Genomic DNA, 12,331 nt, shown 5'->3' with positions numbered 1-12,331 from the left:
CTGAACCACTGGATGAAAACGAACTGGATTCGAAATAAAATCAAGAGATAGTATTCCGCATCAGTACTCATGAAGTTCCTAAACCTGTTTTTCCCTGGTACACACATGGGTCAAGCCTGAGCAGTTGCATGAATTCAAGACGGTGCTTTATAAATAGCTGTTAGGACAAAAAAAAAAAAAAAAAAACTAAGAAAGCGAATGAGATGTAGCCAGGGTTTTCATACTTACTCTTTCCATGTGTATTGCCCACTGCTTTTACGTGGCCGTGAGTAAGAAAATCAAAATACGCTGCTTTGATCAATTTCCAGTCTGACCATTTGGAAACTGCAGGTAAACCAAGGCTGTGAAGCTGGAAGTCTGGAAACTAGTGTTCGTATCTTCCCCCTTTGACCTTAACTGCATCCTACAATAAAATATGAATCTAAAGGCATTAAGATGAATGTGTCATGCCTTCTTCAACCTCAGAAGACCTAGTTACCCATCTCCCCTGAGCTGTCCTCTAACACACATATTTTCAAGAAGCCAAGGCCAGGAGCAAACCCAGATCCCGAGTTTTTATGTCTATGTCCAAGGACATACCCCGCTAACTCTGGGTCACAGCAGAAGCCAGCATCTTTCGTCAGGTGGGGGACCTGGCAGGAGCCTCCTGCACCATGATGCCTCGTCGCCCGCCCTGGGCCTGGTGCACCCCTTTTCCTAAGGCACTGCAGTCCTCGCTGATAGGCATTAGGGGCTACGAACTTCTCCCTCCTGGGAACTGGAATGTTCTCTTCTAACCCCGATCCCAATCTAGATTCTGTCCCCTGGGGCTACAAAGACAATCTATGATCCCTCTCAATCATTACCCCTCTTTTTAATCAATGCAGCTGCCACCTCGTGCCCCAGATCTGGTCCGGAACCAGTTCCTTCCATATGCCTTTACGACGAGCCCTGGGAATGCCCTCCATCACCACTCGGGTCCCCCTCGGGACGCTCCAGAAACATGATGCTCTGAATAGCGTGTGGCTGTGGTCTGCAGTGGGTCTGGCCGGGGGCAGCAGGACACAGGACACTACTGTTCCTTGCTTTCCCTACACTGCCGCTAGCCCCACTGTCTCCAGGACAGCTGTGTCTCTATTTCCATAGTCTTAGATTCCTTCCAGAATATCACGGAGGACTTGACTGTGCCTGTGCCGTCCTACTCAGAAGAACAAATCCAACCTCATGACCCTTCCACTGACAGTGGAGGGAAATTCCTATGCAGACCATTTATTTCACTACTCACTCCAGCAAAACTACAAAAGGAGAAATGCTTTTTGGAGACCTTTCATTTTCTTTTATTCTGGCCACACCACGCAGCATGTGGGCTCTTAGTTCCCCAACCAGGGATAGAACCCTCACCCCCTGCGGTGGAAGCGTGGCGTCTTAACCACTGCCAGGGTTAAACTGTAACCCCGGCAGTGGTTAAGACTTAAGTGGTTAAGGTTAATGCAAAGTAGTCTAGAAGTGATTTCTGGATTGGGATTGGCTAAGTGGTTACAGCCAGGGAAGTTGTAAACATACAACTGTACATGTTAATTCACTTAAGACCGTTCCTTAGAAATAAAGCGTTAACAATTCTGAAGTTACTAGCTTTCGGTAACCATCCGTTGTTCCTGGTCCAAAATCAGATGTGGGGGAGGAAATGAGAATTTAAACTACAAATATAAAAATTTTTGATTACAGAGTGTGTGTGGCTTCCTCTATAAAGTTGAACGCTGGAGGCAGGAAACAGGTGACGAAAAATCTCTTCTCCTTAGTTCACATGAAGGTCTTAAGCGTCCCTGTTATTCTGTCCTAATGCTAGTGGAGACCAAGGCAAGGGGCAAAATACAGAATCCTGAAAAGCTACATCCGAAACAGCTTTCCAATTAAGACGTGTAAAAGCCTATAATTTTATTTATGCAGTTAAAATTTATACCGGCAATGCACGGAGTGAAGCACTCATCTGTTAATGCAGATATATGGTGACTGATAACACACCAGAAGGCATGATGAAAGCTTCCCACTTCGAACCGATTCACAAGACGCAGCTGCCTCTTTTTATCCCGCATCGTTATCAAGAGAGGAAACATTACACCTCAGTTCCAGACACTATTTTGCATAATCACAAGGACGGAATCATTGTGTTTGGACATTTGATGGCTTAAATATTTGGCCTCAAAACATATGTCTGTTGCCATCGGGCTGTCTGACTTCTCCCTAAAAAACTCACAGAGCTCGTGCGTCTGGAGAGCACGTTTATGCTGAAAGGGAAACACAGCCCCAAAGCCTTTTGTAGGAAACTCAATGATAAAAAGAAGTGTAAGAACTGAACGCTGTGTAAAAAATAAGAAAACCAAAAGGCTAAAAAAGTGAGCAGAGAATCTGACCGGTACCGTGAGCGATCCATCAGAAAGATGGTTGGAGCCCAAGTTCCTTCATCCACTGACCAGTCTGTACCGACCTCGTTCAAGCCACCACCTGACCTCCGCACGCGACACGGCAATTCGGGGGGTGGGGGGCTGCGGATCCTAGGCCTTCTCTGCAAACCACAAAAATGTTCTGTCCATGGCTGTGCCACGTCCCCCCCCAACACAGGGAAAGAATGGAAGCTAGAGTCGCCGCCTTAGGGCAAATACAAGTGTAAGACGTGCAGAATTCTGCACTGAAAGATGTCTCGTCTGGTGCTATCAAAGGTCTTTTTATCTTCTCAGGTTCTCAGGTTCTTCCTCTTCCTCCCGATGCCCTTTCCCCTCCAGAGACACAGCTGCTGGCCAAGCTCTACCCCCTCATGGGCTCAGATCCTGGGTGCAACAGTTTGGTTACCCCCGCACTGAGAAAACCACCGTGCAATACCGACTCAACAGGGTCGTTCCAAACCAGAGCACCTCCCACCCCGCCCACACCAGATACCCTTCAGTGCTCTGACCGCTGCAGACTGGCTGCAACACCTTCCCAATTCAGGAGGACACCGGCCCCCAGGCAGGTGGAGGGACTTGCCCCGGGGCGGGGAATGGACGGCATCAGAGGAAGGACCGAGACTGGCCTGGGTCACCTGCTGGAACTTTCCACTCCAACAATTCCTATCAAACTATCAGAAAAAAGAACTGGAGAGAAAACGAAGCGTGGTGTATGGTATGTGTCAGGCTTTCCTTACAGAGAAAACCCGGTTCTAAGCTTCACACGAGCCCAGTGATAAAATCTGCACGACCAAAGAGGGAATCACGGGCACTCATCCACTGTCTTAAATATCACTGAATTCTCTAAATCAACAAATATATGTGGTTCTGCCACGTACCAAATCGTTTCCTTAAGTTGGCGGGTTGTTTTGACCGGTTGAGCAGAATTTATGCTCAGCTGTAAGTAAAACTGAGGTCTGAATTCAAATATATACTAACATAGCATAGAGCCAGGTTTCACTTCTAGACTACTCTGCATTAAGAAATTTCTCAAGGGATGGAAAAACAAAGAAAAAACCTTCTTTTAGCCTCTTCCCCGGCAAACTCACCCAAACTAAGGTTGTCAAGTGTGGCTCATCCCCACCGACACACCTCTGCAAGAGAAAAACAGGTCCCTTCCACATAAGCAAGCTTCTGTTAAAGGTCTCAAATCACTCACTAAATCTATCAATCACTTACATCAAAATGTTTTAGGAACTGGAGTGGGACGCATGCTCTAGTCCAGGAACATGACTTATTTTGGGGAAAAAAAGTTCCCAAGCGACTCAGATAGTCGAGAATCATTGTGTCGAACCGGTTTTAATTTTAACACATACACCCTCTTGGACTGAAATGCTTGATTCCATTTTTTAGAAATGTTAGCTCCAAAACCATTTTCACGCCTAAGGGCGGGCCGCAAAGCCCAAACTAAAAGCAGCATCGTGCCCTGTGCAGAGCCAGACACCTGTGCCGAAGGCCCGGTTTCAAGGCCCTGGCTCCAGCACGAGATGGGGCCTTGAACAGCCCTCACTCCTGGCCTGCGGGCACACGTGGCCAGGCAGCCCCCTCCCAGGAGCTGGTCTGCTTCATCACCGTCTGGTTGAACCACAACTCTACTCAAGAGCAGTGGGGCTCTGGTCCAGGGTAGAGAACAGAGGAAATGCAAAGTGAATTTGGGTTTCCCACAGGACACTGGGAATATCAACTCATCCTAAGCAAATACTTAAAACCACGAAGGCCTGCCTCTTATAAACTGGGCTTCAACTCGTGCACCAGGGAAATGTTTGTACTGACTGTTGGCATCGGTCAGCCCACAGTGTGTGAAGCAAAAGTTCCCAAGGATTCATGATTCACTCACTCAGAAGTAAAAACCAAAATTTAACGATGGCCAAAGGAGCAGAATTTCCTCAGGGAAAAGGGAAAAAAATTAAAAAGCTGTTTTAAAATTCTTGATTCTAGTCAGGCAATGAATATTTCTAATGCTACATCCATGAACAAAATAACTTTTATTTTGAAAAAATATGCAATAACTTCTGATTGCAGGAAAAAGTAGTTCAGCCTATGTCTTACGTCTCCAGACCATTCTTGCTCCAAACACACATCTTGAACTACAGTCAAGTTTCTGCCAAATCCAATAGGCCGTCTCCCACAGGTGTCCCCAGCACAGGCCCGGTTCAGCAGAGCCAGGCGCAGCGTGGGTTTCCAGATGGTTCTCCATGGTCTAAAGGTTCACCAAGGTTCCTTCTCAGGGTGATGTGCGGGTTCATGGGCAGGTGAGGGGTGGTGAGTTGGACCTCCCCTGCCCTCCCAGGCCAGTTTTTAGAATAGATTTTCTTTTTTTGTTTGTTGTTCTGGGACCTGGCAGGGTTAGAATTATAGTAGCACTTCCAGATAATTCACTTCCCTGTGAGTTGCCTAAACTTCTGAAACGACAGCTCCTTTCCATGGAAAGGAAAAAAGAACATTTCATTACGTCATGCTTGCTGACCTGCCGTGGCCACGATGGTCACTGCACAGCGAAGGAAATAGTGACCGAGTCCCTACCAGCCGCTCTCTGCCCAGTAGCTTATGCAAAAGTCCCCCAACCTTGGAAGTGAGCACTTCTGTCTCCACCTGACGGATGAGGAAACCGAAGCTCAGAGGGACTAACAGACCTGCCCAGGTCACTCATGGGTCTGGAGAACAGCCGGATGCCATCCAGACCCTGCTCCAGACCCACGCACAGCCCTGCAGGTAAGGCAGTAGCAGCTCACGGGCACTGAATCAACCGGGAACCCTGCCAGATGAAGATGTTCTACAATAAAATACTCACTTTGCTAAAATAAGAGGCAGATCCCAAAAGAGTAAATTAGGGGGCTAATGTCCATCGAAGTACTCATGGTGATGGGCCAAAAGCCTGATCTCATCTGGATGAAATCATAAGGGGCGTGACAGTTAACAGCGGACCGTATGAGCAAGTTAATACTGAAATCGTGCGTGCCACAGTGACAAGCTGCTGTGCACACCAAAAATGAAGATTAACATTAAGAGAAATTTTTAAATATATATTATTTATTAAATTTATTGTATTATAAATGCTAGCCATGAGCATTTTCCATATACAATAACAAAAACAAAAACAGGTAAGACCACCTGTAAGTTGAATACAAAAATATTCACTATTAACATTTTGATATATTTTCCTTCTAATTTTCTTGTTATGCTGATAAACTTCTTGATACCAAATTACATGTTATGGAGTACATGTCCATGTCCACCCCAAAACTCATATGCTAAAAATCTCTTCCCCAGTGTGATGGTACTTGGTAGGTGGGGCCTTTGGGAGGTGGTTAGGTCATGATGGTGGAGCCTTCGTGAATGGGATTAGCGCCCTTGTAAGAGGAGGTCAAGGAGCTAGCTTGCCGTCCTTCCATCACATGAGGACAGTGAGAAGGTGGCCACCTACAAGCTAGGAAGAGGGACCCCACCAGAGCCGGACCGTGGCAGCACCTTGGCCTCACACTTCCAGCTTCCAAAACTGTGAGACAAATGTTGATTATTGAAGCCACCCAAACTATGGTATTTTTATTATAGACTATGACACTAGGATGTCACCAAGAACTCTGTAACCTTTTTAAATTGAACGTAACACCAGGAGCATTTTCCACGTGACTATTCTTTTTAACATCATTAGAAGACAGCACCACAGTCTCACTAATGTAGACGTTTTCCCATACCATTTGGACTGCCAATAGTTTTCCGGTTGGTATAAAACAACGCCACGATGAGTCCTCTGCACATAACACTTCTGCCAGCATTTCCTACATGAGGAAGGAATGGCAGGCCCTGTTCTGTGCCTGCAGAGCAGGGTCGGCGGGTGGGCAGGCGGGTGGGCGGCACAGTGCTCACAGCCCAGTGCCCGACACAGCACAGGACCAAGGCGGCCGTGTCTTAAAGGACAGACGTTCGCTTTGGGTCCACAGGACCTCCACGGAGAAGCAAAGCAGTCTTAGGTCACATGCCCCGGCACGGGTCCTGGCCACTGACCAAGCAGAACGACCAGAGGACAGTGACCAGAAGGTGAAAGCAGATGGAAATTGTGTCACAGGAGGAATACACCAAGACTGAGGCTGACCCAACAGAGGAGGAATGAAGACCACTGGACTCCAGCGTGGGAGGGTGCTGGTCCACGGGGAGTCCCATCCAACACGGGCAGGGTGACCACAGACCAGGGGCGTGCAGAGACTCGGGCACTGGGCAAGTGCTCCGATTCAGTGGTTTTAAAGTAGGTCAGGAAGCAAGACATCAAGACAGTCGAGCATTCAACCGGCAATTATGTGCGTATGTCTATCTAGAAATCTAATACCACAAAGGCCCTAAATACTAACCAAAACAAATCAGTGGATGATTGATCTTTCTCCTGCCTTAGAGTCCAATCACACAGAACTACAAGACTTAGCATTTTCCTAATGAGAAGTTCCCTTATGGCACGTGGAATCAGACTTGTGTCACCCATACATTTTCAGGCAGTGCGTTTGAGGGTGGCGTGGTGTGTACCCTCTGAGGGCACGTCACCAGGGGAATCACAACAATAGATACTGCAGTTAGTATGTGAAAAAAGTGGCTAGGATTACTGTTAAATCGCTTCCTGACATTAAAATCCTACTATTCCGTATAGAGAATAAAAATAAAGGGTGAAAGAGGTGACTTCTAAAATTCTGAGTAGTACTTTGCAACCAGAGCCAATCAATAGCAATCATAAATAGTTCAAAGAAGATACAGATTTTTAGCTCCATGAAGGTGGGGTCACCCTACTCCCCCAGGTCCTCCTTTTTACAACTAAGCACGGAGGACTGAGAGGGGAAAGAGAGTGGGCTGCCTGGGGACCACGGGGCTTGAGGAATGACAGGGTGGCGAGTCCCCCGGTTTGCTCATACCCTCCATACCTCCCGACCAGGGCACTGCAGAGGCCTGCAACGTGATCTCCGACAGGCAGAGAGAAAACTATCCAAGGAAAGCTGTTCTCTTTAGCCAAAGGACTGGGGAATGGGGGCCCCCAACAGAAAGCCTTTTGGCCATACCCACCCTACTGCAGCTGAACACTGCCCGCTGCCCATCCCCCTGCCCAGCAGGAGTGGTTGGTGCTCTGAAACCACTCAGGTGGTACTGGCAGGTTAGGCAGGGAGCTGACCTCCCAGGCCCTGCCCAGTGGAAACAGATGATGCTGTGATTCCCCCCACCCCCTCCAGGGCCCCAAAGACAGCTAACGCTCCCCCTTGACTATGCAGCATGGAGGTGGGACCAGGCAGGGTGAGTCGCCACTACACACACACATACACACCATGTATCAGCGGGCCCAGCCCCCACCTCCACCCAACGCTGGTGAGCAATGAGACAGAACAAGTCAGAGTGAGTCAGCCCTCACTTCCCCCACCTCAGGCCGCGGGAAAGGCCTAGCGGGAAGCTGAACCTGCCCAGCCCCCAGCAGCAGCAAGACTGAATGAGGTGGTGGAAAACAGAGCCAGTGGCCCACTGATCCCCCACCCCAGCCTCAAGGCTCAGTGGGACCTGGTGGGTCACTGAGCCTCCACGCCCACCCGGCATGAAGGAGAACAAAGGGGAACTCACACCCAGCACCAGTAAGGGGAACGAGGTGGTGGAAGGCAGGGCTGGTGTGTTCCACCCCTGCCCCCAGCCCTCACGCTGGTGTAGACAGGGAACAGAGAGGAACTGAGCTTTGGCCCCCGCCCTGCAGAAACAAGGCCTGCAAGTCAGCCCTCCACCTTTTCCCCCTCCAGGTGTCAACAGGGGCCCAGGGAGCTAAGCATACACCCCTGACTGGGCTCCGTGAAGCCGTGCTGGTCGGTGCCCTGCTTTTGCTGGGAAAGTAGCAGCAAGGCCCAGGAGGGATCTGAACGTCCACCCCACCCGGCACAGGCAGGCAAAATTTTAGAACTGAAAAATACATTTAAAGCAGAAAAGCAAAAAAAAAAAAAAAATCACTGGAAAGGACCAATAATAGAGTGGAAGTGACACAGGAGGGAATCAGCGGACATGAGGCTAATCAGTAGAATTTAGTTAATCAGAACAAAGAGAATAGATGATGAAAAATGAACAGTCTCGGGGACCTGTCGGACCACAACAAAAATACTAATACTCTTTTGTCACGGAAGTCCCCAAAGAGGCAGGAAGGGACTGAAAAAATACCCAGAGACACAATGGCTGAAAACTTCCCAAACTTGGCAGAAAATATCAAACCACGGATTTGATATTATATATATAACTCAAATATATATATATTCGAGTTAACCTTGAAATGGATAAACCCAAAGAAATCCAAGCCACATTAAACTTCTGGAAACTAAAAGACAAAGAAAAACCCCTGGAAGCAGCCAGACAGAAATGACACATTACTTACAGGAGAACAATTCGAATGACAAAGGATTTCTCACCTGCAACCATGAAGGGCAGGAGCAAGTGGCATGTTTTTCAAGCACTGAAAATAAAACCAACCGTCAACCGCAAATTCTATAACCAGTGAAAATATCCTTGGGGGGGGAGGGTGCGGGGGGCGAGGGGAAATAAAGACATTCGCGGATGAAGGAGAACTAAGGATTGTTGCCAGCAGGCCTGTCATTGAAGAATGACTAAAGAAGTCCTCTCAACAGGAAGGAAATGATTAACAGAGCCTTAGGACTTCAGAAAGGAAAGAATATTGGAATGGGAAAAAGTGGGAGCAAGTAACTAGCCTACTTCTCAGGAGTTTCTTAAATTACATTTAGCAAAAGAGATAATGTCATCTGACATGGTGCTCAATGTATATGGAGGAAATATTTAAGACAATTATATTTGAAAATCGGGGCAGGTAAGTGGACCTAAATGGAAGAAGTAAGGTACCCACACTGCAAGTGAAGTCATAAAATGGTGACGCCACTGACGCTGGTAGATTACATCTGCATAGTGTAACAGCAGAGCAATATATGTAAAAACACTACCAAAAAAGTCAAGATGGAATCCTAAAAAATGTTCCGATAACTCACAGTAAGGTTGAAAAAAAGAAAATAGGAAACAGAAACACAAACAGAGGAAACAGAAAGATAGTAAAATAGCACACTTAAGCTCTAACATACCAACAAGTACCTTAACTGTAAACAGTCTAAATGCACCACTAAAAGGACAGATTGGGTGTGGCAGAAAAAAACCAGTATCATCTAAAGATATGTTGTACACAAAAAAACTTATTTCAAATACAACATAGGTAGGCTGGAAGAGTAAGCATGGAAAAAGACATCCCACGTAAACATTGCTAATATTTTTTACAAAAAACAGGAGTGGCTATGCTTTATAGCAATGATAAAAGGATCAACCTAACAGGAAGATGTAGTTCAAAATGTGCAAACACCAAACAGTGCCTTGAAATATACAGAGCAAAATCTGACGGATATGAAAGGAGAAAGAGACAAATCCACCATTACAGTTGGGGACTTCAACACTACACTGAGCAGTTGACAGAACTACTAGACAGAAGATCAGCAAAGATATAGAAGAACCAAACAACACAACCAACCAATAAGACTAAATCGACAAATATATAATGAACATGCCAACCAACAACAGCAGAAGACAGGTGTTTTTTTTTCAAGCACTCATAGACCATTCACCAAAAACAGACCATATCCTGAGCTGTAAAACAAACCTCAACGCATTCAAAAGAACTGAAATCATACAGAGTATGTTCTTTGACCATATTGGAATCAAATAAGAAAACAATAACAGAAAGACAAGACAGTCTTCACGCACTTGGAAGTGAAACAACACATGTCTAAGTAACCTAGGGTCAGAAAGGGAGTCTCAAAGGAAATAAAAAGAAAACACACAGAAGTCAATGGAAACGAAAACACAATATACCAAAACATGTGGGATACAGTTAAAGCAGGAGAGAAGGGAAATTTATGGCACTAAATGCTTGCAGTAGAAAGGTCTCAAAACACGACTCTAAGTTTCTACCCTCAAGAAATTAGGAAAAACAAAACAGACACAAAGCAAACAGAAGAATAATAAAACAACAGAATTGAAAACAGGAAAATAATAGAGAAAAGTCAACAAAATAAAAGGCTGGTTTAAAAAAACACAACTGGGGAATTCCCTGGTTGTCCAGTGGTTAGGACTGTGTACTTTCACGGCTGTGGGCCCCAGTTCGATCCCTGGTCAGGGAAGTTAGGTCCCACATGCTACAGGCAACCAAGAAAAGAAAAAGTGTTTAAAAAAACAAAACTGACAAACTCTGATAAAGATTAAAAAGTAAGAAAACGTAAGTCACCAATGTCAGGAATAAAATGGGCTATCACAACAGATCCTGTATCCATTTTACAAGATAATAAGGGAACACTATAAACACTTCATAGGCTCAAAAATTCAACAACTTAGAAGAGATGGACCCATTCCGTGAAAACCACAAAGTACCAAAACTCAACCAAGATGAAACAGATAATCTGAATAGTCCTATAAACACTAAAAAATTGAATTTGTAATTTAAAAACACCCAGAAAATAAATCTCCAGGTTCAGATGGTTTCATGAGAGCATCCCACCAAACATTTAAAGAAGAATTATTACCAATTTTACAGAATCTCTTCCAGAATAGAGCAGGAGGGACCACTACGCAACCCACTATTAAGGCCTTGATCAAAACCAGACAGTCTTAACGCAACAGATAAATACCTCTCATGAACTTAGGCACAAACACCCTCCACAAAATATTAGCAAATTCAATTCAGCAATTATGAAAAGAACTACACCCTGACCGAGAAGGATTTATCCCAGGCATGCAAGGTAGATTAATACTAAAAGTCAACATAACACAGCATATCAACTGGCTAACGTAAGTCACATGATCATATCAACTGATGCAGAATAAATGTTTTATAAAACCCAACATCCATTCCATTCATGATAAAAACTCTCAGCCATCTAGAAATAAAAAGAAACTTCTTCATATTTTTAAAGAGCATCTACAAAATAGCTACTTCATACTTAATGGTTAAAGACTGAAAGCTTTCCTGTTAAGATCAGGAGAAAAGGCAAAGATGTCTGCTCTCACCACTTCTATTCACCACAGCACTGGAAGTTCTAGCCAGTGCATTAGGGCAAGAAAAAGAAATAAAATACAAATCAGAAAGAAAGAAATAAAAACTGTGCCTATTTTCAGATTACATGATTGTCTAGATAGGTCTCCCGATAAATTTTTGAATTTCAACAAGGCTGTAGGATATTAAGATCAATGCACAAAAATGAACTGCATTTCTATACACTAAAATGAATATGTAGAAACTGAAATAAAAAATAAAGTACCATTAATAATTTCTCCAAGGTAAATAAAATCTAACAAAATATGCATAAGATGTTTATGCTGAAAATTACAACACCTGAAGACCTCAGTACTTGAAGAGACATTCCTGCTTATGGATTAGAAGATCTAACATAGTAAAGAGGCAAATTCTTCTCCAAAGTGACTTACAGGTTTAACAAAATTCCTATCAAAATCCCAGCAGGGGTTTTGGTAGGCACAGACGAGCTTATTCTAAAATTTATATGAAAAGGCACAGGGCCTAGGCTAAAACAATCTTGAAAAAGTAGAATGAAGTCTGAAGAATCACTCTACCCATTATAATGGCTTCATACACAACCACAGTAATAAGGCAGTGTGGTATTGGCAGAGGGACAGATACATCAATTAATGGAACACCAAAGAGAAACTGGAAACAAACCCACACAAACCTGACAACTGATCTTTGACCAAGGTGCAAAGCCATTAGATTGAAAAAGAAAAATCTTTTCGACAAACAGCGCTAGAGCAACTGGGCACCGTAGTCCAAAAGAATAAACACTGACCTAAATCTCATACCTAACACACAA

General features: G+C 44.9%; 1 protein-coding gene across 11 annotated transcripts in view; it reads right to left on the bottom strand.

The window, feature by feature from the left end:
• Positions 1–12,331, bottom strand: part of BCL2L11 (BCL2 like 11) — a 46,046-nt gene that overhangs the window by 23,789 nt on the left and 9,926 nt on the right. The window contains exon 4 of one of the 11 annotated variants that reach the window (XM_073791124.1): positions 4,426–4,876. The exons of the other annotated variants lie outside the window; for them this stretch is intronic. Coding sequence (XP_073647225.1) covers positions 4,854–4,876 — 23 coding nt within the window. The 3' untranslated portion in view covers positions 4,426–4,853. Of the gene's footprint in view, positions 1–4,425; positions 4,877–12,331 lie in introns of those variants that run through there. 11 annotated transcript variants of the gene reach the window in all.

The sequence above is a fragment of the Tursiops truncatus genome, chromosome 14 (genome assembly GCF_011762595.2).
Source record: "Tursiops truncatus isolate mTurTru1 chromosome 14, mTurTru1.mat.Y, whole genome shotgun sequence".
Taxonomy (NCBI): domain Eukaryota; kingdom Metazoa; phylum Chordata; class Mammalia; order Artiodactyla; family Delphinidae; genus Tursiops; species Tursiops truncatus.
The sequence above is the reverse complement of the archived record's forward strand: the minus strand, read 5'-3'. Positions and strand labels throughout refer to the sequence as shown.